The sequence below is a fragment of the Oryctolagus cuniculus genome, chromosome 12 (assembly GCF_964237555.1).
Source record: "Oryctolagus cuniculus chromosome 12, mOryCun1.1, whole genome shotgun sequence".
Taxonomy (NCBI): domain Eukaryota; kingdom Metazoa; phylum Chordata; class Mammalia; order Lagomorpha; family Leporidae; genus Oryctolagus; species Oryctolagus cuniculus.
This window is the reverse complement of record NC_091443.1, coordinates 98,168,897-98,184,107: the sequence shown is the minus strand read 5'-3', so window position 1 is coordinate 98,184,107 and position 15,211 is coordinate 98,168,897. Positions and strand designations below refer to the sequence as shown.

At 42.0% G+C, this 15,211-nt stretch overlaps 1 protein-coding gene across 27 annotated transcripts in view; it reads left to right on the top strand.

Annotated features, from left to right (window-relative positions):
* Window positions 1-15,211, top strand: part of LOC127482730 (monoacylglycerol lipase ABHD2) — a 709,665-nt gene that overhangs the window by 285,594 nt on the left and 408,860 nt on the right. For 19 of the 27 annotated variants that reach the window (XM_070054462.1, XM_070054456.1, XM_070054448.1 and 16 more), the window contains one exon: window positions 3,426-3,593. The exons of 7 other annotated variants lie outside the window; for them this stretch is intronic. In XM_070054462.1, the coding sequence (XP_069910563.1) occupies window positions 3,426-3,593 (168 nt within the window). Of the gene's footprint in view, window positions 1-3,425; window positions 3,594-15,211 lie in introns of those variants that run through there. One more of the 27 variants, XM_070054439.1, reaches the window with a different exon arrangement.

Genomic DNA, 15,211 nt, shown 5'->3' with positions numbered 1-15,211 from the left:
GGGTCTTCAAAAAGTTCACGCAGGCACTCTGGCAAAAAGATCTCTGTGAGTGAGATCCCAGTGGAAAGAACAGGTCTTCAAAGAGGGAGGTGCCTTTCTCTGAAGGGAGGAGAGAACCTCCAATTTGACTATGACCGTGTCTAAACAAGATAAGAGTCGGAGAACTCAAGGGGCTTCCATAGCCTTGGAAACTCATGACTGGTGCATAGGGAGATTACTGATGCCATAAACAGGAGTGTCAATTTGTAAAGTCAACAACAGGAGTCACTGTGCACTTACTCCTCATGTAGGATCTCTGTCCTTAATGTGCTGTACACTGAGGCTTAATGCTATAACGAGTACTCAAACAGTATATTTCACTTTGTGTTTCTATGGGGGTGCAAACGATTGAAATCTTTACTTAATGTACACTAAACTGATCTTCTGTAAAAAAAAAAAAAAAAAGAAATTATAAATTCCCAACTTGATTCTCACTGGGATTAAACATGACAATAGGTCTGATCTGATTTCATCATCATTTAAAAAAATCATCTATTATTTTTCACTTTATGTTTCTGTGTGGGAGCAAACTGTTGAAATCCTTACTTAAGGTATACTAAGCTGATCTTCTGTATATTAAGATAATCGAAAATGAATCTTGATGTGAATGGAAGGGGAGAGGGAGTGGGAAAGGGGAGGGTTGTGGGTGGGAGGGACGGTATGGGGGGGAAGCCATTGTAACCCATGAGTCGTACTTTGGAAATTTATATTCATTAAATAAAAGATTAAAAAAAAAAAAAGTTCACGGCAGGGTCGTTGTGGTGTAGCAGGTCAAGCCACCCCTGCAACGCTGGCGTCCCATGTAAGCACCAGTTCAAGTCTTGCCTGCTCCACTTCCGACTAGGTCCCTGCTAATGGCATAAGAAAAACACAGTGGAAAATGGTCCCTGCCACACACGCGGGAGACCCAGAAGAAGCTACTGGCTCCTGGTTTCCACCATTGGGACCATCTAGAAAGTGAACTAGCAGATGGAAGATTCTCTCTGTCTGTCGCTCGCTCTCTAGTCTCTCCCTCTCACTGTGTATCTCATACCTTCAAATAAAATAAATCTTTTTTAAAAATCATGGAAAATATATATTATGAATAAAGTATGACTGGATTTCAAAAATTTTCACACCAAAATAGAATTTTATTCTACTTTTCCATGAATTTGTCTGAAACTCCCTCGTATTTTCCCCCAAGAAATGTTTCAAGAAAAACAATCCTTTTTTCTTGCATGATTTTTTTGATTATAAAAGGAATCAGTTCTCAGTTTAGGAAACATAGACACTACAGAAACATTTTAAGATGAAAATTAGAATCAATCATAATCCAACACCCAACATACCACTGTTAACATCTTACTCCATTTTCCTCCAGTTCTAGACATTGTTCTTCCAAAATTTGAATTATTTTATATATATATTATACTTTTTTATGTCATTAGAAATTCAAAAGTCTTTAAATTAAAAACAATTTTAATTTTAATGAGCGTCATAGAATGTAGTCATGCCACAATTCAACCATTCTTCTATTTACAATTTTATCACTATAAGAAAGGAAGGAGAGGAGTGGGGTGGGAAGTATCACTATGCCCCTAAATCTATATATATGAAATACATGAAATTTGTTCACCTTATATAAAGATAAAGAAAAAAATTCTGTGGCGCAGCGGGTTAACACCCTGGCCTGAAGCACCGGCATCCCATATGGGCGCCGGTTCGAGTCCCGGCTGTTCCACTTCCGATCCAGCTCTGCTATGGCCTGGGAAAGCAGTAGAAGATGGCCCAACTGGTTGGGCCCCTGCACCCACATGGGAGACCCGGAGGAAGCTCCTGGCTCCTGGCTTCAGATCGGCACAGTTCCAGCCATTGCGGCCAACTGGGGAGTGAACCAGCAGATGGAAGACCTCTCTCTCTCTCTGCCCCTCCTCTCTGTGTAACTTTTTTCTTTCTTTCTTTCTTTTTTTTTTTTTTTTTTTTTTTTTGACAGGCAGAGTTAGACAGTGAGAGAGAGGTCTTCCTTCTGTTGGTTTACCACCCAAATGGCTGCTACGGCCAGCGTGCTGCGCCGATCCAAAGCCAGGAGCCAGGTGCTTCCTCCTGGTCTCCCATGCGGGTGCAGGGCCCAAGCACTTGGGCCATCCTCCACTGCCTTCCCAGGCCACAGCAGAGAGCTGGACTGGAAGAGGGGCAACCAGGACAGAATCTGGTGCCCCAACCGGGACTAGAACCTGCGGTGCCGGCACCACAGGTAGAGGATTAGCCTAGTGAGCCACAGCGCCGGCCCACTCTGACTTTCAAAGTAAGATAAATAAATCTTTAAAAAAAAAAAAAGAAACAAAATTCTCATGAACTTCCTTCATCATAAAATTTTAGGCAAGATTCTGAAATTAAAATGACTACATCAAAGTTCGTCTAATTTTTAAGGTTCTTTATGAAGATTGATTACAAATTCACATTTCCTCTGCCAGCATTAAATTATTTTTATTGTTTTATCTTAATTTGAAGGAAAATTATAATCAGATTTAATAACCTAAGCATGATACTTTTCTTTCAAAGAAAAATTTGTATTCATTCATATTTTCAAGTAAATAAGTTATGCTCATGATAGAAAACTCAAAAGGTATTAAATATATACAGTGAAAGTATTGTCTCTCTCTCATCTCTGTTTCCCTCCCAGGCTGGTACCTGTTAGATTTGTTGTTCGAATGATTCCAGAATTAGTGGAAGTGTTTATAAATATAGACAACTTTCCCTCCACACAAATGGCAGCATATTACATCTCTTTCCTTTAAGTAGCTTTTTTTTTTTCACTTAACATGTATTGGACAGCTTGCCATATTAGTTTATATAAAAACTCTCATTTTTTAAAAGATTTATTTATTTATTTGAAAGTCAAAGTTACAGAGAGAAAGAGAGATAGGGAGAGACACAGAGAAATCTTCCATCTCTGGTTCATTCCCCAGTTGGCCACAATAGCCAGAGGTGAGCCAATCCAAAACCAGGAGCCAGGAACTATTTCTAGGTCTCTCTTGTGAATACAGGGGCCATCTTCCACCACTTTCCCAGGTACATTAGCAGGGAGCTGGTTTGGAAGTGGAGCAGCCAGGACCCAAACTGGTGCCAATATGGAATGCTGGCATTGCAGGCAGTGGCTTAACCTGCTGTGTTACAACACTGGCCCCATGGAAATTTTTTAAGTCAACTTTTCACCATAAATAGTTTGAGAAGCACTGAAATAGACAGCTTTGGCTCACAAGGAAAAAATATTCTTTCCCAGAGAATTGTGTGAAAAGTTGTATGTTAAATTTCTCCGTCCTGTTTTCTAAGCCAGCAAAATAGAATTGTGTCCATTTATTGTGTCACTTATTGGATATGTCCGTCTCTCGTTCTCCACCCTGCAGATGATGTCACCATGGTCATCTGCCCTGGAATCGCCAATCACAGCGAGAAGCAGTACATCCGTACCTTTGTTGACTATGCCCAGAAAAATGGCTATCGGTGTGCCGTGCTGAACCATCTGGGGGCCTTGCCCAACATTGAACTGACCTCACCACGCATGTTCACCTATGGTAAGCACAGGGTGTGGCCAAGGGAGCACCCCTTTCTCTGTTCTCACTGCAAGTGAGAAGCTGCTTCTGCTCTATTTCTTTTCTTTTCTTTCTTTTTTTTTTTTTTTATTTCTTTAAGTTTGGAATTCATGCCCGTTTCAAAGCGATGATAGGGCGCACGGTTAGTTAAAACAGTAGCCAACCTGTACTGGACCTATGTGATGCATATCTCAGATTAACTTTTGAGATAGGCACTGCAAGAACTGCCAGCAAATAGATGCAGAAACCGAAGCTCACAGGGGAAGGTGTTGCCCAAGGTGCCCTGGCTGATAAGTAGGAGCTGAGAGCCAAGTAGAGCAGGGCAGGGATTGTGCCCTTCACCACCGTGCCACCCTGACTGACACTCATTCCTCGGGACTCTGGGACTGGCAGGCAAGGGTGCAACGAAATACGCGAAAGTCACTGGGAAGGGACCTGGCACATTAGCACCTCCCTGGATTTTCTAGCTCCTTGAAGGTGGGAACCAGATCTCATGTTTAGATAAATGTTTCCTGACTTGAACTGAAAGTCTTGTGTTCTGTTCTGTTCATTCTTAACTCTTAGGCTAGCTCTCCCTTCAGATTATAGATACACACATGAAGAATACACATGTAGTAAGTGTGTCTGTTTAGGCACATAAGCCTGGGATGTCTATGACCAGTTAAGTTATAATATGTTTTAATGGGAAACAACCAAAAATTGTATCTATAAAGGAACTTCAGAAAGTTCGTGGAAAATGGAATTAAAAGGTAGGTTTATTTTGGTGCAGAAAACTTTTGAAGCCCTTACAGTTTTTCTTTAAATGTATTTTTTTTTTAAAGATTCTATTTAGGCCGGCGCCACGGCTCACTAGGCTAATACTCCACCTTGCGGTGCCAGCACACTGGGTTCTAGTCCCGGTCAGGGCACCGGATTCTGTCCCGGTTGCCCCTCTTCCAGGCCAGCTCTCTGCTGTGGCCAGGGAGTGCAGTGGAGGATGGCCCAAGTACTTGGGCCCTGCACCCCATGGGAGAGTAGGAGAAGCACCTGGCTCCTGCCTTCGGATCAGTGCGGTGTGCCGGCCGTGGCGGCCATTGGAGGGTGAACCAATGGCAAAGGAAGACCTTTCTCTCTGTCTCTCTCTCTCACTGTCCACTCTGCCTGTCAAAAAAATAAATAAAGAAAATAAAATAAAAGATTCTATTTATTTACTTGAAAGAGTTACAGAGAGGCATAGGCAGAGAGAGAGAGAAATCTTCCTTCCACTGATTCATTCCCCAAATGGCCACAGTGGCCAGAGCTGAGCTGATCTGAAGCCAGAAACCAGGAGCTTCTTCCGCGTCTCCCACGTGGGTGCAGGGGCCCAAGGACTTGGGCCATCTTCCACTGCTTTCCCAGGCCATAGCAGAGAGCTGGATTAGAAGTGGAGCAGCCAGGACTCGAACTAGCGCCCATATGGAATGCCGGCACTGCAGGCAGTGGCTTTACCCACTATGCCACAGTGCCAGCCCCGCCCATATAGTTTTTCTACAATGCAGATTTTCCATAAACATTTTGAAAACTCTTGTATAATCTCAACATAACTAGAATTTTCCATTTCTTTATCTTCCCAATCTGCCTTTATCAATGTGTACAGAGTTTTTATTTAGTTGCCCTCACAGTGTATATAACTATGGTGACCTATTTATAGTAGTCTCTACCACAAAGATGTACTCATTATGTTTCAACCTTTTAGGAGCCACATTACTATTACTGCTCTGTTATAGTTCACTTAACCACTCGTTTTTGTAGGGCATTAAGGTTATTTATAGTTTTGGGCATTGTAAATAATGGTTCTATAAATATCTTGTACATGGAATTTTTTCTTTCTCTTTAATGACTTCTTTTGGAGCAGATTTCTGGTAGAATTACAGAGCCAACTTTTTTTTTTTTTTTTTTTTTTTTAAGATTTATTTACTTGAAAGGCAGAGTTACAGAGAGAGAGAGAGCAGTCTTCTATCCACAGGTTCACTCCTCAAATGGCTGCAATGGCCAGAGCTGGGCTCTTCCAAAGCCAGGGGGCAGGAGCTTCTTCCAAGCCTCCCATGTGGATACAGGAGCCCTAGTATTTGAGCCATCTTCTGCTGCTTTCCTAGGCACATTAACAGAGACCTGGATCAGAAGTAGGGCATCCAGGACACACACTGGTGCCACAGCGCTGGCCCCAGAGTCAATATTTTTTATGTGTGTTGGTACATATTGTCAGATTGTCCTCCAGCAAGATCATTCCAGTTTATGCTGTCATTGGTAACAGGGCAGGGTGCTGTCTTCTGTAAGCGCAAGTAAGGGAAGATTGTAGATAAGGAAGTATGAACAGGTGTTTCTGCTTTTGTTATTGACCCTAAGTTCTTCAGTTTACTTGCAAGCAGAAATTGACACGAGGCCAGTATGCAACCCAAAAAATGTTTATTGGGGGTTCCTGCTGGGACACAAGGCAAACAGAATGGCGGGAAGATGTTTTGCCAGCTGGCTCCTCAATGAGAGCCAAACAGATACTTCTAATGGAGTTGGGGAGGTATGGCAGCTTATCCTTGCCATACAGCACAACATCCAGCCTGCAGAGATGGCTTGTCCCCCTCAGTACACAACACTTTGATTTGCACCCTGCTCAGTGTTCTGCACAGGTGCTTTTGTCTTTCTTTCTTTTTTTTTTTTTTTCTGCAAAGTTAGCTCAAAATGGCAGTGTTGGGTGGTAAAAATGGGATCTTAAGTGTTAAAGTGATCATATGGATAGGATTAAGTGTTAAAGGGATCATATAAATAAGTCAAGTGTCTGGCAATAATAATAGATAGAATTAAAAAGGAGAGAATGTTCCAACATGGGAAGCAATCCACACAGCAGACTCATAGCATGACAATCACTTTAAATAGCACTCTGACCTCAGAATCAGCATTTAAGGCATTCTGGTCTGGCTGAAAAGCCCATAAGAGCATTTCAGGCATGGAAATCCAAGACACTGTGGCACAGGATTTCTTTTTCACAGGATTTCTGTGAATGAGACCCCAGTGGAAAGAAGTGGCCATCAAAGAAGAATGTACTTTCCTCTGAAGGGAACTTCCACTTTGCTTATTACCTTGTTAAATACTAACGGAGATTGAGGACTCAAAAGGCTTCCATAGCCTTGGCAGTGCATGTCAAGAGTCTCAGGTGATCACTGACATTGTACATAAGAGTGTTAATTGTAAAATTAACAAGAGGAGTCACTGTGCACTTACTTCCCATGCAAGACTTCTGTCCTTAATGAGTTATATTATAAGAATTAACTATAAAGCTTGTTCTCAGTTTTGTGTGTGTGTGTGCAAATTATTGAAAACTTTTAGTATAGTGTTGGTCTTCTGTGTATAAAGTTAATTGAAAATGAATCTTAATGGAGAATGGGACTGAGAATGGGAGAGGGAAGAGGAGGTGGGGTGAGAGCGGGGCTGGGAGGGCAGGTATGATGGGAAAAATCACTATATTCCTAAAATTGTACTTATGAAATTTTTACTCCTTAAGTAAAAGGTTTATTTGGGAAAAAATTTTAAATTAAAAAAAAAAAGACAGTGTTGCTCAGTACCACTATCCTATGAAAATCACATATCCGTCACTTGAGGCTGTTCTGAGCATGCATGCAGTCTGGAGATGTCCCTAATAGGGCATCAGGAGGTCTTTTGTGGTTTGGGTCTAGATGCTCCTTGCTCATAATTGGTTTGGAGCTTGAGCTGGACACATGTCAGGTAGGGAAATAGCGACTCCTGCTTCTATCCTGTTTCACCTTGTGCCAGGCACAGTGCTGGGTGCTCTGAATCTGTTTCCTACTTTTTACTCACTTGTACACCTTAAGACACCCATTTCACAGACTCTGTTCTGTTCAACAGTTTGGTCAGTGGCTTGAAGACACAGATGAATATCCAAGTTTATAGATAACTGTAGGCACACAGGGAATGGTATGTGGAAGACAGAATTGAACCCACAAAGCAGAAACAGGCAAAATCTAACACAACTGAAAACAATAGGAAGTAAGTCTAAAGTCCTGTCCTTGGATATAAAGATCTGTACATGCAAAGGATGGGGAGGCATGGCCTGGCTGCAGGGCCTGGACAGAGACTAGAGGGCACCATCTATCAGCACACCTGCCAGCAACAAGATCAGACGTCCCAGCAAGGATACCTCTTTGTGTGCCAGCAGCAGTGCTGCTGTCATAGACAGATTCTCTTTTATCTCCACAGCATCCCATAAAACAGTAAAATTCTGATGAGAAAAAACTTATGGCACAGAGAGTGAAGTAATTCAAGCAAGGGCATAGAGCTAGTAAGTCAAAGAGCTAAACTGGGATCCTAGGTCTGGCTGCCACAGCCTCCAGAATTGTCTCAGAGCTGGTTGAGTAGCTAGCTGTGTGGAGCCCAGGGCCCCTGCCCCAAGTGCTGTGCTATGGACTGCAACAAAGAAGGCCCTGTCAGGAGAACCCAGTAGTCAGAGGCAGTGGAGAGCAGACTGAACATGGAATGTGCCCCAGGGAATCGCAGGTCAGGAGGCAGGCCCTGATTCCCACACCCCAGCCCTGCCACCGATTGGCTGTGAAGCCTTGCTTCATTCACATCTGTTCCAGATTCTTCCACTGCAGTAATGGGGGCTGCAGTCAAACAAGGGTCACTAAGGATTTGGCAGGCAATTGAGTGCTTACCATCCAGATACAGTAAGTATGTGTGATGTGTTAGGTTACTCTCATTCCAGTTCTTGAAGGTGTGTTAGTGTTGATGAGGGGTTAGCCATACTCTGTGTGACCCAGGCAGGTAAGACATGTTCTGCAGACTGTGGATAAGTAGTCACAGCACTGTGCGCTCAAGCACTGGCAGAGTGGCTCTGGTGCACCATGGCAGTGTGGAGAAAACACACTGCTGAGGGAAGGATCCTCCCAGGAAAGGCTGGGTGCTCAGAGGTGAGTGTGGCCTAGAGTTGGTAAAAGGAAGGTGGGCTGAGGAGCAGGCAGCCAGCACAGAGAAACAACCTGGGGAAAAAAAGTGGAGAGTGTAGTCTCAGGGAAGAGTTAGAGAGAAAACAGCAGAGGAAACTCTACCAAAATTAGAGGGACACAGTGGACCTATGTGGAAGGCGTGGACACCCACAACTTATGACTCCAGCAGTCAAGAACATACGAACCAGCATTGGAAAATGAGGTGAAACCAGACCACAGCAGCTCAAGCCACTGGCGATAAAGCTGCACGAAGAGCCTAGAGGGAACCCGGCTTGGAGCCCCATGGGGGATAGTGTACCTGCCAAACTAGAGGAGGAAAAAATAAAGGATAGCCGCATTTCTCTCTCCCCAATAACTTTACAACAGCATCCTAAAACAAGCCAATGTAGCAGTCGCCATTTTGGACATATGTAACAGCTCGTGTCTGCACCCGGCAACCAGTCAAGTAGAGACTCCTGACTCTGGTGGGGAGAACTAACAGGGCTAGGAGCTTGTACTGTGTGAGGCTCTGTATGGGGACTGTGAAAAAAACAGGGTGTGTGGGAGGACTCAACTGTGACTGGGACTTTGGGAGGTCACAGTGGGAGACTCCACACACTTAGGGCTTCCAGTTACCTGGTGAGAGACATTGCTAGAGAACCTGAACTTACACTGAGGAATGCACATATCCATTGTGTGGTCCTTGGGACAGAGCAGACAAATATTATACCCAATGGATCTAGCGCTCAGGCACTGGTCTCCTTTCAGGAAAGAAGCTCAACTGAGCAGAATAAATTTCCCTTCTGATTAAAAAAAAAAAAGATTTACTGCACAAAATCTGTGTGTCACCTCAGCACGCCCTTAACCCTAGAGAATTGAACAGAACTCCCTGGCCACACCCACTACAAAGCTCTATATATTCACTGAGAGTAGACATTCCACTTATCTACAGAGCCACAGAACAAAGATAAAAACCACCACAGGGGGGAAAAAAGAAGAAACCAACAAGTATCTCCACAAATGCCAAGCAACAAACTCACCAACTCAAGAAACAAGAATAAGGAAGACAACATGATGCCCCCAAAAGAACACGGCACTTCAATACTAGATTGTGAAGATGATGAGATGCAAGAAATGCAAAAAAAGAAGTCAAAAAATTGATCGTAAGATTACATAGAAGTAATCAGAAGCAAATGTACGAAAACTGCAATCCATATGGGACATGAAAGAAAATTTCTCCCATGAAATTGAGATCTTAAAGAGAAATCAGAATGAAATGAAGAATTCAGTAGAACAAATAAAATTGCAGTGGAGAGCCTTAACAACAGAATTGGTAAAGCATAAGAAAGAATATCGGACTTAGAAGACAAAGCACAGGAAATTATACAGTCAAACCAAAGGCAAAAAGAGAAAATTAGAAAACACTGTTGGGAATCTACAGGATACTATAAAATGACCCAACATATGGGTCATAGGCGTTCCTGAAGGCATGGAAAGAGAGAAAGGCCTTTTTAGTGAAATAGTAACAGAAAAATTCCCAATTTGGAGAAAGAAAGTGATATCCAAGTACAGGAAGCACATAGAACTCCTAATATACAGGACCAGAAAAGATCCTCACCAGACACATTGTAATCAAACTCACCACAGCAAAACATAAAGAGAAGATTCTAAAATGTGCACAAGAGAAATGCCAGATTACTTTCAGAGGATCTCCAATTAGATTCACAGTGGACTTATCAGAAACTGTACAGGCTAGGAGAGAATGGTGAAATATAATCCAAGTCTTAAGAGAAAAAAACTGTCATCCCAGAATGTTATACCCTGCAAATTTCTCATTTATGAATGAAGGTGAAATAAAGACCTTCCACAACAAACAGAAATTGAAAGAATTTGTCACCACTTGGCCAGCCCTACAAGAGACACTTAAGGATCTGTTGCACACAGAAACATGTTCATCACTGTGAAAGGAAATAAAGGAAGAAAATCAGTAAAAGTTCAAAGGAAATTCAAAGTAAAAAATAGTAATATATTTGGAAAAATTACAGGGCAAAGTCAGTACTTATCAATAGTCACTTTATAAATGGCCTCCTCAGTTAAACACAGACTGGCTGAATGGATTAAAAAAACAACATCTATTTGCTGCCTACAAGAAACACATCTCACCAACAAAGATGCACCCAGACTGAAAGTGAAAGAATGGAAAAAGATATTCCATGCCAACAGAAACCAAAAAAGAGCTGGTTTAGTCATCCTAATATCAGACAAAATAGACTTTAACAAAAAAATTGTTAAAAGAGACAAATAAAGGCACTATAAAATGATTAAGGGGTCAATTCCACAGGAAGATGTAACTATTATAAATGTATATGCACCTAATGCAGCGCATCTAGCTATTTCAAAGAAATGTTAAGGCCAGCATCATATTGAATGGGGAAAAGTTGGAAGCATGCCCACTGAGATCCAGTACCAGACAGGGATGGCCACTTTCACTGTTGCTATTCAATATAGTCCAAGAAGTTTTAGCCAGAGCCATTAGGCAAGAAAAAGAAATCCATGGGATACAAATTCAGAAGGAGGAAGTCAAATTACCCCTATTTGCAGATGACATTATTCTATATATAGGGGATCCAAAAGACTCTACTAAGAGACTATTGGAACTCATAGAAAAGTTTGGCTGGCACCATGGCTCAATAGGCTAATCCTCTGCCTTGCGGCGCCGGCACACTAGGTTCTAGTCCCGGTCGGGGTGCCGGATTCTGTCCCGGTTGCCCCTCTTCCAGGCCAGCTCTCTGCTGTGGCCAGGGAGTGCAGTGGAGGATGGCCCAAGTCCTTGGGCCCTGCACCCCATAGGAGACTAGGATAAGCACCTGGCTCCTGCCTTCAGATCAGCACGGTGCGCCGGCCGCAGCACACCGGCCGCAGTGGTTGTTGGAGGGTGAACCAATGGCAAAGGAAGACCTTTCTGTCTCTCTCTCTCTCTCACTGTCCACTCTGCCTGTCAAAAAAAAAAAAAATGAAAAGTTTGGTAAAGTAGCAGGATATAAAGTGAATACACAAAAATTAACAGCCTTTGTAAACACAGACAATGCCATGGCTAATAAAAAATGTCTAAAATCAACTCCATTCACCATAGCTACAAAAAAAAAAAATCAAATACCTTGGAATAAATTTAACAAAGGGTGCCAAAGATCTTTACAATGAGAATTACAAAACTTTAAAAAAAGAAATAAAAGATACAAAAATGGAAAAATCATCAAAATGTCCATTCTTCCAAAAGCAACTTACAGATTCAATGTGATACCAATAGAAATACCAAAGACATTCTTCTCAGATATAGAAAAAATGATGCTGAAATTCATATGGAGGCACAGGAGACCTTGAATAGCTAAGGCAATCTTTTACAACAAAAACAAAGCAAGAGGCATCACAATACCAGACATCAAGACATACTACAAGGCAATTATAATCAAAACAGCCTGGTACTGGTACAAAAATAGATGGATAGACCAATAGAACAGAATAGAAACACCAGAAATCAATCTAAACATCCGTAACCAACTCATATTTGCTCAAGGAACTGAAACCAATCCTTGGAGAAAGGACAGTCTCTTCAACAACTGGTGCTGCAAAAACTGGATTTCTACATGCAGGAGAATGAAGCGAGACCCTTTACCTTACACCTTACACAAAAATCCACTGAACATGGGTTAAAGAGCTAAATCTACAACCTGACACCATCAAATTATTAGAGAACATTGGGGAAATCCTGCAAGATATTGGCACAGGCAAAGAGTTCTTAGAAAAGACCCCAGAGGCACAGGCACTCAAAACCAAAATCAACAAATGGGATTACTTCAAATTGAGAAGTTTCTGTTCTGCAAAAGAAACAATCAGGAAAGTGAAGAGGCAACGGACAGAATGGGAGAAATTATTTGCAAACTATACAACTGATGGAGTATTAATAACCAGAATCTACAAAGAGATCAAGAAACTCCACAACAACAAAACAAACAACCCAGTTAAGAGATGGGCCAAGGACTTAAACAGACATTTTTCAAAAGAGGAAATCCAAATAACCATGAAAGAATGTTCAAGATCACTAACCATCAGGGAAATGCAAATCAAAATCGCAATGAGGTTTCACCGTATTCCAGTTAGAATGGCTTTCATACAGAAATCAACAAACAACAAATGCTGGTGAGGATGTGGTGGAAAAGATATGCTAAACCACTGTTGGTGGGAATGCAAACTGGTAAAACCACTGTGGAAGACCATTTGGAGACACCTAAGAAATCTGAATATAGTCCTGCCATATGATCCAGCCATTCCAGTCCCCAGAATATACCCAAGGAAGTGACATCAGCAAATAAAAGAGTTTTCTGCACCTCCATGTTTATTGCAGCTCAATTCAAAATAGCTAAGCATGGAATCAACCTAAATGTCCATCAGTGGAAAACTGGACAAAGAAATAATGGGATTTTTATTCTATGGAATACTACATAGTGGTAAAAAAAAAAAAAATCTGGTCATTTGCAACAAAATGGATGAATCTGGAAAGTATTATACTTAATGAGATAAACCAGTCCCAAAGGGACAAATACTATATGTTCTCCCTGATCTGTGACAACTAACAGAGCACCTAAAAAGAAAACTTGTAGAAGTGAAATTGACACTATGAGAAGCAATGATTTGAACAGCCCTTGTCTTGACTGTCAAGGAACAGTTTATTATTTTTTTTATTTTTTTTTCTTATTAATACCATTGGGTGAACTCTTTACTTAATATAGAATTAATCATAGGTGTATAATTTCAATTAAAAATAGATCCCAGTAAAAAGTAAGAGTGGGAATAAGAGAGGGAGGAGCTGTACAGTTCGGCACACGTTCCCACAGACTTACTCCTAAAGGTAAAGCTAAAAACTTGCCACGGGACTTCAAATCCCATTAAGCTGGGCAGTACTAATGCCATCTTGCGTGTTAAAGTGATCATATTAAGTGTGCAATTGATCTTATAGATAGGATTGTCAGAGGGATCACATAAATAAGACCAAGTATCTGGTAATAACAATATATAGAATTAAAAAGGAGAGAATGTTCCAACATGGGAAGCAATCCTCATAGAATGACAAACGCCCTAAACAGCACTCTGACCTCAGAATCAGCCCTTGAGGCTGAAAAGCCCATGAGAGCATTACAGGCATGGAGAGCCAAGATACTGTGGCAAAAATGTTCTACATGAAGGCTCTCTGTGAATGAGACCCCAGTGAAAAGAAGGGGCCATAAAAGAAGGATGTACTTTTCTCTGAATGGAGGCAAGAAGTTCCACTTTGCTTATGGCCCTGTCTAAATACTGAGTCTGTGGACTCAAAAAGCTTTCATAGCCTTGCAGCACATGTCAAGAGTCTTGGTTGGGGCCAGTGCAGTGACTCACTTGGTTAATCCTCCACCTTGCAGCACCGGCATCCCATATGGGTGCTGTATTCTAGTCCCAGTTGCTCTTCTTCAGTCCAGCTCTCTGCTGTGGCCCAGGAGGGCAGTGAAGGATGGCCCAAGTGCTTGGGCTCCTGCGCCTGTTTGGGAGACCAGAGGAAGCACCTGGCTCCTGGCTTCATATCAGCACAGCACTGGCCGTAGCAGCCATTTGGGGGGGTGAACCAATGGAAGGAAGACCTTTCTCTCTGTCTCTGTCTCTCTCTCTCTCTCTCTCACTATCTATAACTTTACCTGTCAAGTTAAAAAAAAAAAAGAGTCTTGGGTGATCACTGACGTCATAAATAAGAGCGTTAATTGTTAAATCGACAACCGGAGTCACTGTACAACTTACTCCCCATGTAGGACCTCTGTCCTTAATGAGTTGTCCTATGAGAATTAACTGTAAAATTAATCTTCAAATAGTACTTTATACTTTGTGTAGGGTCCAAATTGTTGAAATCTTTACTTAGTATACAGTTGGTCTTCTATATGTAAAGTTAATTAAAAACAAATCTTAATGAAGAGTGGGATGGGAGAGAACAAATCTTGATGAAGAATGGGTGTAGGAGGTGGGATGGAAGTAGGGGTGGGAGGGCAGGTATGGGGGGAAGAACTGCTATATTCCTAAAGCTGTACCTATGAAAATTGTATTCATTAAATAATAGCTTTCTTTAAAAAAAAAAAAAAAGAAAAGAAAAGGAGGAAGGAAGGAGGGAGAAAGAGTGAGGATGGAAGGAAGGAAGAAAGAGAGAGGGGGGAGGGAGAGAGAGAGAGAAAGAGAGACCGCTGGGTAGCAGCCTTGAAGAACACGATGGATTTAGGCCCATGAGCCGATGCTAGCTGAAAATGCCCTGGGAGTGAAGCGGGTCCATCCAGGGAGGCCTTCAGTTCCCCAATTTGATAAAGTGATTTGTTTCTTTTTGTAATTGTTGTTACCTTAGTGTTTCATCAGAAAGGTAAATTGCAGTAGTTTCTTATACTTTAGTGATTCTTGACAAAGACAAGGGAGCTATGTACAGGGGCTGGCACTGTAGCATAGTGGGAAAAGCTGCTGCCTGCAGTGCCGGCAACCCATATGGGTGTCGTTTCGAGTCCCGGCTGCTCCACTTCTGATCCAGCTCTCTGCTATGGCCTGGAAAAGCAGGAGAAGATGGTCCAGTGCTTGGGTCCCTGCACC